Consider the following 21,160-nt stretch of genomic DNA (forward strand, 5'->3'; position numbering starts at 1 on the left):
ACAAAACCTAAGGATTTAGAATAAAAGCAGTGGAGTTTGTCTTGTTTTTTTTCCCCAGCATAACACGAAGAGGATGAAATAGAATCAGATATGCCGGGTTTCTAACACACTTCTAGTGGCGGCTCTGAGAAGGCCGCTCTCTGTCACATTCATTCTGTATTCGCTGTGTCTCCGGCCTTGTTGAAGAGAGTGGAGAGGTCCTCCCTTTTCTGTCCCTTCCAGCCACTTCATCCCTCGTCACCTTTAAAGGCCCTTACCCCTCCCCATCCTTAACATGTCTCTCCCGGATCAAAGCTGGAACTGCCGTGAAGCGCCAAGTGAGAGCTGCTGGGAGTAACCGGGAGCCTCCCTGTTCATTATTTTCATTTCCTTCAACTGGTAGTAACCAGTGTATCAAAAAAGTGAAGTTGCTCAGTCGTGTCCAACTCTTTGGGACCCCATGGACTGTAGCCTACCAGGCTCCTCCATCCATGGGATTTCCCAGGCGAGAATACTGGAGTGGGTTGCCGTTTCCCAGGGGGATCTTCCCGACCCAGGGATTGAACCAGGGTCTCCTGCTTTGTAGGCAGACGCTTTACAGTCTGAGCCACCAGGGAAGTCATGTATATTGCGTTTGCTAGAGGTCACCCCTCTCAGGTGACACTGGGCTCCCTCCCCGTGTTAGGCTCCTGGGCTGGACGAGGTGTTTCCCTGTGGAGGCCATCATTGGGTCTGCTTTGTCTCTTAGGAACACTACCTTTAATTGCTGCAAAAGGGTCAGTCCTGGTTGATGACCCTTCGCGTGGTCGATACGGACTCTCCTGTAGCCCGTGGGGTGGGTGGACTGGCTGGGATGACGGAGCAAGTCTCCTTCTGGGGCGTCGCATTCGAGGCTGCTTCTGGAATATGCTACTGTCCCCCTGCACGATGAGGCCGGGCCTGCATGCCCGAGGCAGGCCACAAGCTGAGTCACCACTCAGCACCGCCTCCCATCTGCCCACCATCCAGCCAGCACCACACCCGCTGAGACCCGGCCTGTCTCAGACACTGACTCAGTCCCAGCCCTGCTCTCCCGGCCCAGCATCAGCCAGAACAGTTGCCACAGTGTGGGGGGCTGGACGGAGCAACCGGCTCCTTTTTTTTTTAGTTTTTATTGGACTGTAATTGCTTTACAGTGTTAGTTTCTGCCATGCAACAAAATTAATCAACCGTATGTATACATATATCCCCTCTTTTTTGGATTTCCTTCCTGTTTAGGTCACCACAGAGCATTGACTATAGAGTTCGCTGTGCTATCCAGCAGGTTCCCATTACTTATCCATCCCGTGCACAGTAACGTATTGATATACATGTCAGTCCCAATCTCCCAGTTCATCCTACCCTCCTCCCCCGTTGGTGTCCATCCGTCTCTTCTCTGCGTCCCTGTCTCTATTTCTGCTCGGCACGGAGGTTCAACAGCAGCTGTTTTGATGTTCTTGAGGTCGGTGATCTCTTTCCCCAGCAGCATGAGGAAGGGGGTCGGTTGGATAGAAGCACGGAGACTTCTCAACGTATATGGGACATGGATGAAGACCCCCACACCCCCCGCCAGCCAGCCCCTCGGGAGACGGGCATCTTCTTTCTGTCCCTGGCACTGATTTCCTCAGGGACCTGCTTGTGCGCCTTTTGCTCACAGTCAGAACCTGGCCAGTGGTGTCACAGTGTTCAGCCTCTCTTCTCTGAGGGCCGCCCATCTCCTCCCAGCCCAGTAACCCGGCTGGTCAGGCGGACTCACCGGGGACTGGTCTTCATGGAGCAGACCTGCCCGGGATCCGCAGGTGCCTTTTTGCCCTGGAACCTGAGTCCACCCGGGGACTGCAAGGCCCCAGAGCTCCTCTGAGAGCGTCCATTCCCCTTGTTCCTTCGGGTGTTTGAAGCCTGTTGCCTACTGCTTTCCCCTTTTCTTCTCCCTTAAAAAAAAAAAAGGCTCCATTTTTTCACTTAGAAAAAAAATTATTTATACGATTGAGATCCACTAATTAAAGCCATTTTCTGGTATTTGGTTACTGGAGCGTTTGATGTCTCTCTGACAAGACCATGAAATGCACCGAGTGTCCACGGGGACAGAATTTGCTGAACACGGCTCTTTGTAAATGAGGGGACACAGTGTCGCAGCAGCTCATGAATATGAAACGCCCATGATGCCACCTCAGTGGACTTGGGAACACAGATGAATCCTGTCATGTGCTAAATGAGACCAATTTCTTTCACTTAACTTCATCTTCAATCAGACCTTCTTCCATTTGCCTGTTTAAAATTCCCCATATGTGATGCAGAAGGTAACAGCATTCAGTAAAACAAAGTTTTGCAGCTGCAGAGAAAAATGATAATGATCTTGGCCGTAAAGTTGCCATCTCCTAGAAGCATGGGCATTCTTTCGAAAGCTCATGAGCTCTGCTGAGGGTCTGTTGACTTTGAACACACACTGGGGGTTGTCTCGACTGCTCTTCTTGGGGTGCCCCCTCTGCAGCGTGTTGGGTCCCTTTCAGGTGGGTTGGTTGTTGAACTTGGCTGTGCCTACGAAGGGTGGACGTGAGCCCTGGGCAGCCCACGAGTGCTCTGCAGTAGCCAGGGTACTGCCAGGAGAGTTGTGTGGGGCTGTGTGGGTCCTCTACCCCGGGGAGCTGGGGTGAGCTTAGTGAGTGAAGCGAGAGGGACAGATGTCATCAGGCAGCATCTAGAAGGACCTGGCCAGGTAGGCCGACCCCAGTACCGTTTACTAAGGCATCAAGATCAGAATGTGCCCAAGTTTAGAAGAGACTTCTTGTAGCTCTCCAGAAACCCTTCTGGCCATGACTATGAATCCCGTTCAGAAACCCCCAACCAAGAACATCCGCAGAGTAGAAGCTAAAGAAACACGGGAGCAGCTCCCTGCCTGCACCATCTTTGCCTGGATGGGACCAGGGGCCGGATCAGGGTGTCTCCTTTGTTCTCTCCTTCTTCTGCCGGAAGATTTGTGCTCCAGGGGAAGAGCCTGAGTGATGCTCAGGGTGCCTTCATCGCAAGTGGAGTCCAATCCAAGAAATCACCTTCTGTTCTTGTACCAAAACAAGCAGACGACAGCCAGATGTGGAGGCAGGCTCATCGCAGTGATCTGGGGCCAGGGTTTTTGCAAGAGGCAGGCAGGCTTCTTGCTGTCAAGCCACAGGGGCTGAAAAGGATCCCACTGGGACTTCTGGGTACTTAGCATTTTAGTTCGAGGGTGTGATGGTATTATCCATAATGAATGGATCTCAGGGCAAATGGCAGCTTCTCACATCTTTGAAATCAGTCGTAATTGATCCTGCTGATGTTCCCATGTGTTTCTATTATTTATTTCTATATTTATTTAAGCACCCCTCATTTATTTCTGTGGTTTCATCTGATGGTTGGTTGGCTGGTAGGTCTGTTGGCAGACTGGTGTGCTGGTGTCGTGATGAGTTTTCCATTTGGCAACCTCTCCCTTTGGAAGTAGTTCCTACTGTTGTTACTGTTCATTAACAAGCCTTTACTGGGACTCCCAGAAAGTGGAGTGATAAGATAGGGCACACCAGAGATCAAGAGGAAGCTCGGGGAGATTGGTGAAGGGCAGTGTGACCCAGCTTCAGGATGGAAGCCGAGGGGTCTGTAGGGATAATATTTGAGTGACTCTTCCTCTATAACTTTGTCCTCACTGCTCTGTCATTTCTTGTATATGCACAGGCCTTTCCCAGCAGGCCTTGCAGCTCTCAAGTAAGGCAAAGCCTTTGCTATGATGCCATCAAATCCAGGAAGTGTCTAAGGATGGCTCTTAGTTGTTCTTGTGAAATGAATCCTGCTTAAGCAGCTCTGAGACTCAATAGCACTTATACCACAACTGGAATGATCTAGAGAAAATGAACATGGTATCCTTCTATGGGTGTGGCTTTCAGATTTGAGAGACATTTATTGATGTCAGTTCTGTTCGATTGTCCTTTAGTCTGCCCGTCTTTGGGAATGCAGAAGTGACTGAGACACGGTCTTCACCCTCAACTTGTTCATCATCTAGGAGGTAGGTTGAGGGCAAATTTCACTTGCTCTACCTACAGCAAAGTGATCAGGTCCATCCTGTGGCCTTGAATAAAGTATTATGGAAAGACAGAGGAAGCTCTGAATTCTGCTTTTGGCTTCCCAGATGATCTACAAAGGAAGGGATGTGCATTTTACTTATTCTGCTCATTTGTCATCATTTTGTAAGTGTATAGGCCCTCCCACTGCAACTTGTCCATGCTTATTCAGTCTGTCTTGGTTTGCCACTAAGGTGCCTCCAGAGGGGTCTTGCCTGTAGCAGGCACCCATCAGTCTCGTGTCTGCTGGCTGGTCGATGCAGGTTCTGCCCCACCTGGCACCTGATGCCCTCTCTCCTGCCCCGCTCTGTGCGGCTGTCTCCCGAGCCCTCCACGTCAGCCACACCAGCCTTCCTCTATGAGCTGCTCCTCATCTCCTGGCGCCTTTGGGCATGCTGTCCCTGTCTGGCTTAGTGCTGTTTATCCTCCAGCTGCTCTGGCCAAGTTCTGAGACCTCCCCTCACCCCTCACACCACCCCTCAAAACCCCAAGTTAGATTCTCTCTGCATGGAATGAAGTGCATTATGCAGCATCCATTCAGTAGAACACTAGCCCATCAGGCTCCTCTGTCCATGGAATTCTCCAGGCAACCATACTGGAGTGGGTAGCCATTCCCTTCTCCAGGGGATCTTCCCGACCCAGGGATTGAACCTTGGTCTCCTGCACTGCAGACAGATTCTTTACCATCTGAACTATCAGGGAAACCCATAGAACACTACATGGCCATTTAAAAGGATAAGATGAATCTGTATACTGAGAAGGAAATATAAAAATCAGTCACAGAACAATGTATATGTAGTGTGCCGTTTGCAAACATTTTTAAAAGGACATCAGTTCAGTTCATTCGCTCAGTCGTGTCCGACTCTTTGTGACCCCATGAATCGCAGCACGCCAGGCCTCCCTGTCCATCACCAACTCCCAGAGTTTACTCAAACTCATGTCCATCGAGTCAGTGATGCAATCCAGCCATCTTATCCTCTGTCATCCCCTTCTCCTCCTGCCCCCAATCCTTCCCAGCATCAGGGTCTTTTCCAATGAGTCAGCTCTTCGCATGAGGTGGCCAAAGTATTGGAGTTCCAGCTTCAGCATCAGTCTTTCCATGCTGTATATGCAGAAATTCTTTTCAGTAACCATATATGAGAAATGATTAATAGCGATCACCTCTAGGGAGACGACTGGGGTTCATATAAGGGAAGGATGTTTTCCGTCTTAAACTTGTCTGTAGCATTTGAATTTGTTACCATATATGATGTTACTTTTACCTGGTGGCTCAGATGGTAGAGAATCTGCCTGCAGTGTGGGAGACCTGGGTTCGATCCCTGGGTCAGGAAGATCCCCTGGAGAAGGGAACAGCTACCCACTCCAATATCCTGGCCTGGAGAATTCCATGGACCGTACAGTCCATGGAGTTGCACAAATGCAGTTTCCCCACCGTGTGACTAATTGGGCACCACGTGGGGCCCAGAAGCAGGTGAAGAGCAAGTGAGACTGCTGACATGACAGGCCCAGAGCAAATACCCAGCAGGGAAGGCCCGTTTTATTAAGGAGCCCAAGTGGAAGAGAGTGGTAGGTTGGGAGTGGGGGGCGCCCTCTGTGGGGACCAGGATCAAGGATGAGGGCTCTGCTCCCGGGGTGCTGGCATGTCAGCCCTCTTGCCTCACCAGACCCTTTCCTGGGGGTGTCTGAGGTATCTCAGCCACCTCCTCCTCCCGGCCAGCTGGGGAGGGAGTCTCTGGGCTCTCCCCTGTTGGTCTGTTTTCTTCTCTGCTCCAGCGGCCTTGTTGTAGGCACGTAGCCAGTGGGGCGTATGGTGAGGGAGAGGCTTAGCTTGGTTATGGTTCCTGGGAGGCAGAGGAATACCCGAAAACAGAGGACCCTGAATCTCCAGGCAAAACAGGTTGTCCCTACTCCAGGCGGTTGTCTCACCCCTCAACTAGCCAGAGCGGCTTGAAGTCCCTACACCTTTGCAAAGAAAGCCTGAGAGCGGCACAAGCTGGGAGTCGGGAGTGGTTGCAGTTGAACTGGAGTGGGAAGCCTGCTCTGTCCGTTCCTAATGCCTCAGTCCACACAAACTGCTCCATCTTGCTGAGCCTCAGTGTCGTCTGGAAAATGAGGCAAATGGGCAGGATTAAATGCGAAAATGAGGATAAAGCCATGTAGCTTCTCTCCATGCTCAATGTTTTATCTGTCAGACAAATAAGAATAGTACATGATATTTACTAGGTGCCCAGCATAGCGCTTAGTGTTTTATAAAAAGTGTCCCATGCATTCCTTAAGCAACATATGAAATGGGTGTAGTTATGATCCCCATTTTACAGCTGTAGAAACTGAGGCATCGAGAGGGCAAAGTCACACAGCTCGTCTGTGGCGGAGCCAGCCAGGCTGTGAATGCCTCCAGTGCCTGCACTCTTTACCACTGGACAGGCGTCCTACCCACATGCTTAACAAACCCACTGTTTCTGTTAACATTCTTATTGTTAGCAGCATGGAAGAAAATGAGGCTAAAGTCAGAAGAATGACTGAACTTTCAGTGGTGCTAGAGCAAATTCCTTTATTCCTCTTATCATCGCTGTTAAAATCGTATACCTTGGGATGTTAAACTTGACACCCTGAATCAGACCAGGTCTCCAGTCCAGGCCTACAGGTGACATAGCCGTCGCTGACTGCAGGTGCTGCTGCATCGTTCCTTGCAGGTCATTTTGTAAAGAAGCGTATTGATTTCTCAAGCCCGTTTTCTTTTTTCTAGGTTGGTTCATCATGTATGTGTGTGTGAGAGAGAGGCGCGTGGAACTGGGGGGAAAGAAAGAGGCAAAGAGGACAGAAACTGTTGGGAACATGTCACATACTCATAAGCAAGCCCTAGTCTGTGACTGTAAATCAGAAACTGTAGAATGAGGAAGTTCTTTGAAATTTGCCCAAGACCTGCTTCATGGCCCCCTGTTCCTCCGGGGCCGGGTTTGCATGGCCGGGCTCTGCAGCAACGAGCTCAAGCTGTCACTGCACCGGAATGCTCCAGCTTGCCTCGGCCTGGCTGTCATCGCTGGCTCCATCCCACTCCGGCGCTTCGCTGGGCTCTGTTGGGCACCAGGCTTCCAATTAGAGAGAGACCCCACTGTGTGGCCAGCGCCACCCGCGTCCCTCCGAGCAGCCCCTTTGCCAAGGCCCGCGCTGACCTCCGCTCTGGCACAGATGGGGCCAGCCCCACTCGCCTTCCTGCGCATTTGGAGGAGGGAGGCGGGGACAAAGGGGGGAAGCCCCTTGGGGACCCAGAGCGGACCGCGGGCCGAAGTGCAGCTCCTCAGTGCTGGGAGAAGCTGGGCAGGGTTGACAGGACCCAGAGGCTGACATTGCAGAGCAAGGGAGGCCTGGGGAAGACCCGGGCCTGAGCCTGAAGCTCAGCAAAGGGGGGCATTTTCTTACCAGCTCCTGAATATTCATCTCAGGCTGGGCCCCACGCCGAGCAGAGCCAAGAGTAGCCTGCTGTCTCACACCGGACCTGTCACGGTGCTGATGGCACATGGCACGGCCAGCTTCCTCCCAGCCCGGCCGCAGGGCCCGCGCCGTCTCACCAGCCTGGGAGGCCCTCGCCCCAGACTCAGGGACGGTGCCGTCAGCCAGCAGTGGACTGGATCCGCTCGGAGCAAGCTGAATTTCTATTAGCATAAGAAATAGAAAATTAGAGAATTCCGTATCTAATTCTCTAGCAGGATAGAGAGATACCATCTAAGCTCTGAACAGCTTCTTTCTGGGTGGAGGACTTGCTGAGTGTGATTCATTACTGCGGGGCTGGTGTGTGCGTCGTCTTTATTTCCATTTTATCAGCCATTTCTTTTTATTTTCATCCTTTTACTCACTGTCTTTCTCTGCCTGTCTCTTTCTCTCTGTCTTATTTTCCGTGTCTCCGTCTCTCCCTCGCATGCTCTCTCTCTCTCTGTCTTTCCAGGTACAACATCTGTAACTCTGCCATCAGAAGCAGTAATAAAGACACCAGGCTGCGAACTGACATTTATATATACTCCGGCTAAGCTTGACTAGAACCATTGCAAAGTCTAAATAATGAATAGCCTGAAAGTGGGAAGGGTCCTTTCCAGCTGCTCTTGGAATGACTCTGTCTCTTTAAAAAAAAAAAAAAAAAATTAATTTAGTTCATAGAAGCAAAAATGAAGGGTGTCTTCACTGTTGTCTCCTCTCTGGAATTTTTCCTCCTTTTAATATTCGTAGTTGGTTTGGGACTTCCAGGGCTGTCTCTCCCTGCTTCCCCCTTCTTTTTCCTCTGCCCCATCTCTCTTTATCTCTGTGCAGACTGGTTAAAACAGAGAAACCGCCTCTGCCAGTCAGTGATACTCACTGAGAGAAGGCAGTCCTTCTCTAGGGTGCTCAAGAAGATGGATGGTTTTTCTGCTGTAAGCTTGTTGCCACAATAAAGTGATGCGCCATCTCTCTGTTTCTCCCTTTGCATGAGCTTGTTAGATTGACGAAAGAAATGGCCTCGTGTCTCCTCCTGTGTCTGTATGTCCGTCTCATAGGGAGAATTCAGAGAAGAATCTCCAGGAGACAGCAGGGGAAGTGTTATCTTTAGAGTCAGCATTGTTTAGGATATTAGACCTGGGCAATGCCGACTCGGGCTTCCCTCATAGCTTAGTTGGTAAAGAATCTGCTTGCCATGCAGGAGACCCTGGTTTGATTCCTGGATTGGGAAGATCCCCTGGAGAAGAGATAGACTACCCACTCCATTATTCTTGGGCTTCCCTTGTGGCTCAGCTGGTAAAGAATCCGCCTGCAATGCAGGAGACCCCGGTTCGATTCCTGGGTTGGGAAGATTCCCTAGAGAAGGGAAAGGCTACCCACTCCAGTATTCTGGCCTGGAGAATTCCATGGATTGTATAGTCCATGGGGTCACAAAGAGACACGACTCAGTGACCTTCACTTTCACTTTCAGTGGAGACCCTGCTCCTGGACACTGCCGGGAATCCAGGTCACATCATTAGGTGTAAAATGACCTTCCAGATACAGGCTCAGGGCTGCAAAGACTAGAACGAGCTGATGCACGTGTGGGCCTCGGTCGTGAGGAGGTGCGCTCGAGGAGACATCTGCCTGATGACACGCATGTTCCCCGCTCCTCTGACTTTCCGCGCCAGGCTCACTCAGTGCTCCCCTCCTCTGTCTCTGCCCGCGCCAGGCTCACTCAGTGCTCCCCTCCTCTGTCTCTGCCCGCGCCAGGCTCACTCACTGCTCCCCTCCTCTGTCTCTGCCCACTCCAGGCTCACTCAGTGCTCCCCTCCTCTGTCTCTGCCCGCGCCAGGCTCACTCAGTGCTCCCCTCCTCTGTCTCTGCCCACTCCAGGCTCATTCACTGCCCCCTCCTCTGTCTCTGCCCACTCCAGGCTCACTCAGTGCTCCCCTCCTCTGTCTCTGCCCACTCCAGGCTCACTCAGTGCTCCCCTCCTCTGTCTCTGCCCGCGCCAGGCTCATTCACTGCCCCCTCCTCTGTCTCTGCCCACTCCAGGCTCACTCAGTGCTCCCCCTCCTCTGTCTCTGCCCGCTCCAGGCTCACTCAGTGCTCCCCCTCCTCTGTCTCTGCCCGCTCCAGGCTCACTCAGTGCTCCCCCTCCTCTGTCTCTGCCCACTCCAGGCTCACTCAGTGCTCCCCTCCTCTGTCTCTGCCTGTGCCAGGCTCACTCAGTGCTCCCCTCCTCCGTCTCTGCCCGCGCCAGGCTCACTCAGTGCTCCCCTCCTCTGTCTCTGCCCACTCCAGGCTCATTCACTGCCCCCTCCTCCGTCTCTGCCCGCGCCAGGCTCACTCAGTGCTCCCCTCCTCTGTCTCTGCCCACTCCAGGCTCATTCACTGCCCCCTCCTCCGTCTCTGCCCGCGCCAGGCTCACTCAGTGCTCCCCTCCTCTGTCTCTGCCCACTCCAGGCTCATTCACTGCCCCCTCCTCCGTCTCTGCCCGCGCCAGGCTCACTCAGTGCTCCCCTCCTCCGTCTCTGCCCGCGCCAGGCTCACTCAGTGCTCCCCTCCTCTGTCTCTGCCCACTCCAGGCTCATTCACTGCCCCCTCCTCCGTCTCTGCCCGCGCCAGGCTCACTCAGCGCTCCCCTCCTCTGTCTCTGCCCGCGCCAGGCTCACTCAGCTCCTCTTTTCCTTCCTCTCCTCTAAGCACCTCCCCCCAGGGCTGTCTAGGACTTTCTTCTCGTTTCTTTACATTTCTCCATGGAGAGCTACTCCCATGGCTCATATTGTGGACCAAATGTCAGGACCACCCAAGAAATCTTACGGAAAAATTCAGCCTCCCAGGCCCCACCCAGAAGACTTTAATTCCCACAGGTTCTGGGGTAAAGCCTGAGATTTGGAAATTGTTGACATTCTGCCTTCAATTCTCATGCACACCTCAAGTTCAGTTCCACCACCCTGGACAGTGGGGGGCCTGGAGGCCAGAGACTGTCTTGAGTGTCCATTCTACCCACAGCCTGAAGCCCTCACGGTGGCCAGGGTATTGAAGGTGGTAAGTCATCAGTGGGAAGCAGACTAGATCCCCGCTCGTGCTGCTGACAGCCTTGCCCACCCCCTCATTGCAGATACCCCTGTCATTCCGGACCTGGAAGAGGTACAGGAGGAAGACTTCGTCTTGCAGGTGGCAGCCCCTCCCAGGTATGTTATATTCTCCTGAAGTTGGCGGGAGGCTGGGGAGCATGCCAGGCGCCATTAGCAGTGATGCTGCCCCCTTGGGGAGATCCGCACGTCTCTAGTGATGGGCCCCATCCCAGGGTTCCCATTTTATTGCACGTTTTCTCCCCCATTTTCGTCCCTCCCAGCTGCCCAGGAGGCTCTGGGGATGGCAGCCTGGCAGCACTGCTGGCATCGGTTCCTGCCCACATTCTGTCTTTCCCACAGCATCCAGGTGAACCGAGTGATGACCTACCGCGACCTGGACAGTGACCTCATGAAGTACTCGGCCTTTCAGACCTTGGTGAGTGGACAGCTGCCATGCAGAGGAGCAGGCTCCCATCGACACATGCGGGGATTTCTCAGTTCCTCCCAGGTCTTGCAGCCCCTCCTCTGTGAGGCTCTGAGGCTGCCAGGTGACTGTCCCTTTGCTGGAGACATCCTCCTTGGGTGTGAGAGCATCCCTGGACCCAGCCTATCCCAGTGTTCTCAGGGCCAGTCTCCCCCGTGCCCCCGCCTGCCCCCTTGGCATCAGTAGATGTGCTACGTCCTGCCTGCCCCCACCTGGTGTTCACTCTCCCCCAAGGAGGGCCAACCTCGTAGGACATCATGGTGTGGGTGTCCCCCCAGCTCTCAGAGGCCGTGTGATCCACCCGCAATTTTGCTGTTTCACAAGCTGTTCCTTCAGGCCTGGGTTTGGAAAGTTCTACCCCACTCAGCTTGGTCCCCAGAGGTCATTGTCCAAAGGCCCCATGGTACACAAACCCCCTTCCCCCCCGAACATGTTCACAGGATGGAGAGATTGACCTGAAGCTCCTCACCAAAGTCCTGGCGCCTGAGCATGAGGTTCGAGAGGTACGTGGCAGCGGCAGGTCCCGCCCCTCGGCCGTGGCAGCGGGCCCCGAGGCTGACCTTGGCGGGAGGCTGGCCGCGCCCGAGGGGAGGGCCTCTCCTGTCTCACCCCAGGATGCCTCTCTCGGCAGGATGACGTCAGCTGGGACTGGGACCATCTGTACACGGAGGTGTCCTCCGAGCTCCTCAGTGAGTGGGACGCGCTGCAGACGGACAAGGAGGGCCCCGTGGGGCCGCCCACACACACCTGAGCCGGGGGGTTGCGCTCCCTGCATGCGCACACCTCCACTCTGGACTCGAGGAAAAGGCCATAAACCTAAAGATGCTCGCAAGCGGCTCAGGATTTTTATGTATGGACTATTTTGTAATAAAAATATTTTCTGTTGTAAGAAATTGCATCGTTTTGTGGCAAGAAATTGTTTTGCTTTGTAGCCCTCTCTTCAAATCATTTGCAGCGCCCTGTTGGAAAAATCCGTCAGGAGTGAAGGAAGACATCTTTCGAGCCACTGATGGGAACTCGCCCCATCACTGAAGAGCAGGAGGGAAAGCTAGATGCGGGGAGGAGAAGGCTTTGCGCTCCTGGAAACTGTTCTGTTCACAGAGGCCACAGCAGCTCCAAGGAGCATCTCCCTGTGAACACCTGGACACAGGGAGGCGGGGGGATCAGGCGGCTGCCTGCTGGGGTCCTGGGGAGGGCCTGACTGGACGCCTTTCTCCCTTTGGATGGTCAGTGACGTTGGTGATGTGGCACTGTCTCCTTCCTGCTTTCAGGTCCACTAAGGAGACAGCACAGCAGAAAGCGTGATAAGGTGGCCCCATTGCCCGTGTCAGGGTTTGCTGGCTCCTCTGACGGCATGCCCCTTCCCTCCTGCTTCCTGCAACCCAGGCCTGGAGCTCCCAAAGCACGTGTTTCCCTTCTTCCCATCCCCCACCCCAGGTTCCCAGGGCCTTGTTTCTGGTTCTCATTAGCAGAGGGCAGCTCGGCAGCCCTGAGATGTCTGCAAAAACTCTCAGGGAATCCCAGGCCTCTCCCCTGACTACCCGCAACCTTTCCAACACAGAGCTGTTTATCTCCACTGCTCTCCCCAACTCCAAGCATCATCAACGCCTATTTCCAAAGTGTGCTAAGATCTGGAGCGGAGCCCAGCCCTTGATCGAAACAGAGACATCTTTTGTTTTTGTTTTTCTCTTTCTGCCCAAGACATCCTGTCTGAGGATAAGACATCTCCCGCCTGCTTCTCCTAGGTGCCACTTTGGATCAGGCCCGTGCAGGCTGGCGGCCGCTAGCCAAGGCCCACTCCGGGCTGTGGGGAGCGCTGAGTGCTTCTCTCGTCCTGCCTGGAAAGCCCTTCATTAAAATTCAGGAAAACAAAGAGGCTCAACACTTCAAAAACCCACTGGGGGGTGATTTTGTCTGACTACGGTGCCCTTCCCCCGGTGAGCCACCGGGCTTGGCTCGGAGCAGGCAAAGAGAACGCGTGTCTGTTAATTATAAACTAAGGGATTTAGGGGCTTTGGGTCCCATCTCATCGTTTTCCAGAGTCACACTTTTAGCCCCTCTTTGGAATAATTCCCATGGTCACTGAGAAGTTTCCGTCCAGGCTGGTTTTTCTTGAGCCTGCAAGATTCTGAAACCCAAAGGCTGTCTGTTTCTGGTACCTTAATCCCTGGCAAGTTCAAGTGCCTCAGGACCCTGGCAACCTTGGAGGTCTTCAGCCAGCAGCTTGAGCAGGGACTGGGTTTTGATTCCCTGCCTTTACTTCTCAGACACCTTCTTTGTGTGCCCTCCAGCCCACCCAAGACTGCAGAGGGCCTCCGGAGAAGATGATGCAAGAGGCCCGATAGACCGGACAAGCTTTGACAGGTACCCCAGGGTGGTTTTCTGCAGACATGGTAGGGGATGGGGGGCGGGAGGCATGGAGGGGGCCTCTTGCATGTGGTGGGTTGATGGGTTCCTTTCCAGTTTCTCCCAGACTGGCTCATGTCAGAGAAGCCCCAGCCAAGTGCCTGGCTAAATTTGGCCTGGGGTGGTAGCCACAGAGCTGAAGTTCATAGGCTGGGCCCTGGTGGGGAAGTTCATTCATGAGATTCTGGTGACTATGTAGTAATACATGCCAGGTGCTGTTTCAGAATCTACAGACAGGGAACTGGACAAGCAAAATTCTCTTCCCTCAAAGCGCTTCCGTTCCAGTGGGGGAGATGGACCAGTAAGTAAAAGAGGATGTCAGATGGTCATCAGTGCTGGGGAGAGGAACTCAGCAGGCCCGGGAGGAGGGTGCTGGGCTCGGGGGGTGCAGTGTTAGGTGGAGCGGTTAGGGGAGGCCTCACTGAGAAGGTGACGGGTGGGCAAAGATTTGAAGAAGGTGAAGGAAGGAGCAGGACTGGTACCTGGGAAAGAGTGTTCTAAGAAGAGAGAGCAGTATTTGTGAAAGCCAGTAGTGTGGTGGAGGCCTGGCTGCTTTGAGTAGCAGCAGGAGGCAGTGTGCCTGGTGGGGAGGGGGCCAGCAGAGAGGAGATGCTCTGTCTTGCTGGGCAGCCAGGCTCATCACAGAAAAGGCCTCTGCACGTGTGGGGTCCGCTCCCTCCAGTGACACGAGCACCCTCAGGCCTCCGTGGGCTCGCCAGGCAGCCTTCGGAAAAAGTTTCCTCAAACGCCTGCAGGACCCCTTTGTGCCTCAGCCTGGAGAGAAGGATTAATGCCACCTTGAGGGAGAGAGGAACCATGAGCTCTTCGGACATGGAATAGAGATCCGGAGGCTGTGGTCAGCTTCCCCAGGCCAGGGCCTGCTGTGTGCAGGGCAGACGGTGGCACTGTGAGACCCCTGCATGGAACACTCCCTGGAAACTTGTAGCTCTGATGAGAAGCTCAAGCAAGAAATTTGTCTGGGCCAGCCTATGGCTGAACCTGAGATCATCTCTGCCCCTGATGATTGGCTCCTCTTTGCTAAACCCCAGGACACCTCCCAGACAGGCTTCTAGAGCTACAGGCTCCAGATGGAAACTGATGCTAGTACCAGTCCAGGGCTGCCGGAACACAGAGCACAGCTGCTCATGGAAGTCAACACCTTTGGTGAGGGTGGCTCCTGGGAGCATGGGTGCAAAAGGCTTAAATGAAAAGATTTTCGAGATAAGGAAGCTTTAGCATCCTTGCTCTGCTTTTCCAAGCAGTGCTATGCTTCCCCCTACCCGGGGTAGGGGAGTGGAGGGGGGGAGGCAAAGAGTCAGTGAGGAAGGGGATGAATGGAAGGGAGAGGGAAGGGAGCAGTGTCCAAGAACACGGTTTTCGGAGTCAGACAGTCCCAGGGTCCTGGCGCAGTTCTGCCATTTAGTTGCTCTGGGTCCTTGTGTGAGCTCCTTTCCCCTTCTGACCCTATTTTCTCATCTCTAAAATGGGGATAATCTTAGGATTGTGATGCCCAGTGAAAGCTGACAGCTGTTAGATTTTAGAAGCAAACAGGGTGGGAAAGTCACATTGGATATTTTATTGCGGCAGCAAGCACCTGCATCTCGCGAGGGGCTCCCACCCTCCCTTCCCCCGCCTGCATCATCTCTCAGCCATGGCTAGATAATGGTTTGGCAACGGGGTTGTTTTGTTTTTAGAACAACTTTATTGAGGCATAATTTGCAGGCCTTGAAATTTACCCCCTGAAAGTATACAATTCAGTGATTTTAGTGAATTGATGGAGTTATGCAACCATCACCATAATTCTGTCTCCAGAACACTTTCATCATCCTCTAAGGCTCCCTTGTGCCCGTTTACAGTTAACCTCCTCTTCCACGCCCAGCCCCAGGCAACCACTCATCTGCTTGCTCACTCTCAAATGGTCTTTTCTGGGAATTTTATATCAGTGGAACTCATATTACCTGTGGTCTTTTGAGTCTGGCTGTTTCCACTTACCATATTTTCAAGGTCCATCCATGTCATTCCCGTGTGCCAGTGCTCCATCCTGTGGATTACGGAAGGTTCTTCTCTTAATATGGACACATACCATGTTCTGCTTGACATCCCCCAGCTCTTGAACATTTGAGTCATTTCTAGTTTGAACTTAAGAATAAAGCCCCTGTGGACATTCATGTCCATGTCTTTGTGCAGACAGATGATTTTCATTTCTCCAAGGTAGATTCCTAGGAGTGAAATTGCTGGGTCATATGGTATATTTAGGTCTTCCCTGGTACCTCAGATGGTAAAGAAACTGCCTGCAATTCAGGAGACACAGGTTTGGTCCTTGGGTCGGGAAGATCCCCTGGAGAAGGAAATGGCTACCCACTCCAGTATTCTATGGTACATTTATGTTTAACTTTTAACTGCCAAACTTTTCCAGGGCATCAGTTTTATTTGTTTGGTTTTTCAGTGCTTTATCGTATCAGGATTAATTCAGTAAAAATTAAGATTTTTTTTCTTATCTCCTTCCTGTAAGTTTTTTCAAAGGTCACTGCCAAGTTTATAGGAGGCACAGTCTCCTGGTTCCTCCCTCCCTGCCTTCTTCCTGTCAGTGAGCTTATCTCTGCTGAGAACACAGAGCTCATCTGTCCACTCTCCCCACCAGCCTGTAAGCTTCTCCAGGATAAGACGGGGTGTTGTTTGAGTTTCTTTCCAGGCTTTTGCATATTCCAGGAGTTCAAAGTCAAATAAGACATGGCCCTAAAGATACAAGATTCCTCTGTGTTCTCAAAGCATTGGTTTTGAAAAACACAGAGGCTTTCCAGAAGAGTGCAGGAACCCAAATAATCCACTGTAAAGTGCAGATGAAGGAAGAGAGAGGGAGCTTGGTTTGTCCACCAAGAAATGCAGAGGGGGCTGGCGTGCTTAGAGCAGGGGTCAGCGTACTGCAGCCTGTGGCCCAAATCCAGCCCGCCACCTGCTTGTGTAAAGTTTACTGGAACACGGCCACGTACCTTCATTTACATACTGCCTATGGCTACCTTGGGGCTATAGTAGCAGAACTTAGTTGTGACAGACCGTGTGGCCTGCAAAGCCTGAATTATTTACTCTCTAGCCCTTTACAGAAAAAGTTTTCCAATCCCTCCTTAGACGAAAAAGAAATAACAAGAGCCGCAGGCTTCCAAAGTTCAGCTGCGTGTCGGCATTCAGAAAAGCAGTCACAGCAAGAGTGAGCTGAGTTAGATGGAAAGAATGGCTGGAAGGATGGGGGGATTCTGGGCTCCTAAGAGAGAGAGAGAGACAAACTGCCCTTAAGAAAAGGAAAAAACAAGCAAAAAACCCCCTCATCATTTCCAGTTGGGACAGAATCTGTCAGGAAGCAAAAAGCTGGAGAGACCAACTGGGATGCTTGGCCTTCGGTCGTATTTAAGACGGGAGCAGGGGGTGAGGGGGCAGTCTCCAGGACTCAGATACCTTGGGCTCAGAATACTGGTGAGAAAGCCCAGTGGCGGGAGGTTAGGAGCACAGGAGGAAGGGAAAGCCTGATTTTTTTTTTTTCCTTTGGTGAAGCAGACATCAGACAGGAAGGGTGTCGGGAGCAAGCGGAGGAAGAGGCCGCCCCTCTCGTGGCTGAGCCGGAGTGAATTAATTCCCGGCATATGTTCCTAACATCTGTTGTGGTGACCTGGACCGGAGGGGTCAGCAAGAGAGGGGACTGTGCCAGGGTGGAGCATTAGCCCCGAATTCCCCGGGGCTGCAGAGGCTCCTGGCTCCCTCAGAACGAGGGCTGGCCAACTCAGCCCAGCAGCATCTGCCGCAGCTGCAGCAAACAGCTCCCCCGCCAGAGGACACCTGCTGGGGAGGGGCTGGGCAAAGACCAGGAAGAGCCCCGCAGAAGGCTGTCTCTTCCAGAGCTCTCTCTCGGGCTGCAGTAGACGCCACCCACCAGCCACAGGTCCTGCTGGCAGACAGACCACTGGATGGCACTGGGTAGGGTGGGGGCAGAGGACCCACAGCCCTGCATGGAAGGAGTGCACAGGAATGGGGCGCCGTCCTAAGTACTGGTCCCAGAATCTGCACCCCCCCCCAACCCCCCGAGTACTCTTCAGCCTGCTTGGTGCTTAACTGTCCCTTGGGAGTCAGAGGTCAGCACGGAGGGAGCAAGGCAGGAGGGCACAGAGGCTGAGAATGGAGACAATCCCAGGTTCAAATCCCTGCACTTTCCCTCAAGGCCTCAGGCAGACTCCCTGCCTCCCGGTGCCTCGGTTTTCTCATCTGTAGAAAACAATTCCTGTATCAAAGCATTATTGTGTTGTTTTAACAGTGTCCCATACGAAGCCAGCACTCAACGGAGCTGAGCCCTGATCATACTGGTTGGACAGACAACGCCCCCTCGCCCAGATGGCTGCATATTTGACACTGATTACACATGGGTGTCTACCCCAAGGTCATGAGTGGGAGGCCCACAGGCTGATTTTGACCCACGGGACATGTTTGATTTGGCTAACGCACGATTTTTTTCATTGTTTGGTTAATTGTCAACATTTAAGATGGAAAGGTTTCATTTTTAAACCCGGATTTCCAGCTTCTCTTATGAAATTGGGAGCTCTGTCCACCAGGCCACAGTCCCTGGGGCAGAGACTGCCATGAGCAGTGAGGCCAGAGCTCCGTTGAATAGGGGCAGGTCAGCACACCCCACCCCACCCTCGCTTACATTTCTGACCAGACGCTCCAGGCGCTGACTGCAAGACCCTGCCCCATCTCCTCACTCTGCCAGTGAGTATGAGAACTGGACCATAAAGAAGGCTGAGCACCGAAGAATTGATGCTTTTGAACCATGGTGTTGGAGAAGACTCTTGAGAGTCCCGTGGACTGCAAGGAGATCCAATCAGTCCATCCCAAAGGAAATCAACTCTGAGTATTCATTGAAGGGACTGATGCTAAGGCTAAAGCTCCAATACTTTGGACACCTGGTACGAAGAGCCAACTCATTGGAAAAGACACTGATGGTGGGAAAGACTGAAGGCAGGAGGAAAAGGGGACCACAGAGGATGAGATGGTGAAGGACAGGGAAGCCTGGCATGCTGCAGTCCATGGGGTTGGCAAAGAGTCAGACACAACTGAGTGACTGAACAATAAATCCTGTTCCCCAAGGGCATTCGTCCAAGGTCATGGGTATTGGAACTTGAGTCCTGACTGGCAGGCCAGTGTTGTTTTGTCAGTAAGCAGGCCCCCAGGCTGACGGACACGCTAAAACCACATGAGCTCTGGAGGAGGGCCAGTGTTACCTACTCTGGGGTTATCCCCCTTTGATCAGAAGTCTAACTCGGTGTCCAGCATGGGTCTGATGAGAGTTTGAGCAGAGTCCTGGGATACTTCCAGGGCCAATAACTGGATGCTCAGTCATTTGCCTTCCATTGAACTGTTTAAACTCTGCCCTGGAGCTGATGGTGTCTGCTCCTGATAAAGGTCCAGCTCGGCAGAAGAATGTTAGCAGGTTTGCCTTCTTTCTGTGGCTGCCACCAGTGCCTCAGTCATGCTACAGAGGTGTGACAGAGATGAGGCTGCCAGGGATGAGCCTGGCTTCCAGGCCTTGGGAGCAGGAGAACCCACCCTGTCCTGCCAGCCACCGGGGTCTCCATGCCAGGTGCAGGAGGACGGACGTGTCGGTTGCACCCTTTGGGAAATTTGCTTAAGAAGTGACGTGCCTTCAGGATCTGCTTCCAGGTCCAGGCTGCAAGCTTCCCAGACCGTTGCTGAACCTGTGGTTTGGGGCTTGCCAGTCCAGGCCAGCACAGGACTCCTCTAGAGCAGTCTTCTCACCAGACCTCCTCCTGGGGCTGGCGGCAGCTTTGTCAGAGCTGCAAGGCGGTCTGAGATCCTTGCTATCCAATCCTCCTCCCTCTCCTCTCTCTCCCAATCTGTCAGCCCTTCATGCCCGCCTGAAGCCTCTTCCTGTTACGTCCTGCTTCCTTTCCTCTTTATCTTTCAGCCTGGGTGTCTGCTTCCCGTGGGGCCCAAACAGTGGGCCTGGGGTGGTCCACTAGACTCTGGAGCAGGGCTAAGAGGAGGCAGCTGGTTAGATGCGTAGGCAACAGCTTCTCCAAAATCCAGATGCCTCCCAGACCCCTGTGGCCTGGCTGGGGTGCGGGTAGGTTTGGGATTCCTGGAGAGGGATGGGGGGAGGTTGGCCAGAGCTCGGTTCCTCTTACTCATCGAAGTTCCAGCGTAGAACCTAGTCCAACCGAGGAGGAACTGAAACCCCCCAGCAGGTATTTGACGGAAGATTCTGGTGTCCTCTCGGCCAGAGGAGAAAACAGCTCCCTCTTTTTTGCTGAGGTCAGGCCTGAAGACTATTGGTGGCTTTATGGGCAGAGAACAGGGGTTGTCGTGGATACCAGGCCTGCCAGGAGATGAGATGTGCCCTCCTTTGGAGTCTGAGGGAGGGGTGGTCATTGCTGAAGGTAGAAGAGATGCCTCTCAACTGTGCCCCAGACCTCTCCGCGGCAGGGGCCCGGTAGACAAGCCACCCTTGCACACAGCTGTCGCGATGACGTGCTCTCTCCCAGCAGAGGGGAGGCTGCTGGGGGCTTTGTGAAGGGCCAGGTTTGTTCTGACGGAAGCTCAGCAGGCAGTCCTGCCCTGTACCCGAGACACACACTCTCCAGCGTGCTCATGCAACTTTAAGGACAAAGACAATGGAACCAAAACTGAACAAGAAAGCCACCTCCTAGGGTGTAGTTGGAAGAGAGAGCACTGGCAGGGGAAGCTGAAGCAAAGAGAAAAAATTAGTGTAGCCTTTGGGCTTCACTTGTAGCTCAGTCGGTAAAGAATCTGCCTGCAGTGCAGGAGACCAGGGTTCGATCCCTGGGTTGGGAAGATCCCCTGGAGAAGGAAATGGCACCCCACTCCAGTATCCTTGCCTGGAAAATCTCATGAACAGACGAGCCTGGTGGGCTACAGTCCCTGGGGTCGCAAAGAGTCGGGCACGACTGAGTGGCTAACACTTATTTCCTTAACTGAAAAACTAAATAAATAAATAAAACCCAAACCTAGGTGAGGCAGGGGAGGGTGGGGTGGGGATACTACATAGAGGCAGGAGGGAACGTTATAGGGGGATGGAAATGTTCCATAATTTGATTGTACAATTGGTCATGTCTGTTTACAAAACTCATCAAGCGATTCACTTAAAAAGGGTGATTTTATGGTATGTAAATTGTACATCAGTGAATGTGATTCTCACTGTTGTCCCCTCACCCCCTCAGGTAGCGGAGGAGGCAGAGCATCATACAGTTTTTGCAACATCCCCTGTTCCCTGGGACCCAGCAGCCTGGCCGCCCCTGAGAACTGGTTCGGGAAGCAAAGAGGCCCTGCAGAAAGGCCACTTCAGCCGCTGCCCCTCGGGCTAGGAGTCTACTCAGACTCCAGAGCTGGCTTCACAGTCTTTTCTGAAGTTTAGTCTTCTGTGAGTTTCCATGAAAAGAAAAGCCAGCAAGTCTGCCTACCACAGGTAGTCCGATGTGAAGTAAAGCACAGGCATTTGGGACTCATATTTGACTTTCTAATGGGAGTGCAGGTCCACTGAGCCCAGAGTAAGGGAGGGCACAGGGAACCTTGAAGACCCAAGGCCGATTAAAACAGATGTGACCCCAGAGAGAACAAGGTGTGCCATCTTATGCATT

The 21,160-nt window shown here is 53.0% G+C and overlaps 1 protein-coding gene across 1 annotated transcript in view; it reads left to right on the forward strand.

The window, feature by feature from the left end:
- The window catches only part of IFT43 (intraflagellar transport 43), a 102,358-nt gene extending 90,369 nt beyond the window's left edge, over window positions 1-11,989 (forward strand). Inside the window, exons 6-9 of the mRNA XM_020875779.2 lie at window positions 10,657-10,729; window positions 10,973-11,048; window positions 11,537-11,599; window positions 11,728-11,989. Of these exons, the coding sequence (XP_020731438.2) occupies window positions 10,657-10,729; window positions 10,973-11,048; window positions 11,537-11,599; window positions 11,728-11,847 (332 nt within the window). The 3' untranslated portion in view covers window positions 11,848-11,989. The remainder of the gene's footprint in view (window positions 1-10,656; window positions 10,730-10,972; window positions 11,049-11,536; window positions 11,600-11,727) is intronic.
- The last annotated feature ends 9,171 nt before the right edge of the window (window positions 11,990-21,160 follow it).

Source organism: Odocoileus virginianus, chromosome 6 (genome assembly GCF_023699985.2).
Source record: "Odocoileus virginianus isolate 20LAN1187 ecotype Illinois chromosome 6, Ovbor_1.2, whole genome shotgun sequence".
In the NCBI taxonomy this organism is placed as follows: domain Eukaryota; kingdom Metazoa; phylum Chordata; class Mammalia; order Artiodactyla; family Cervidae; genus Odocoileus; species Odocoileus virginianus.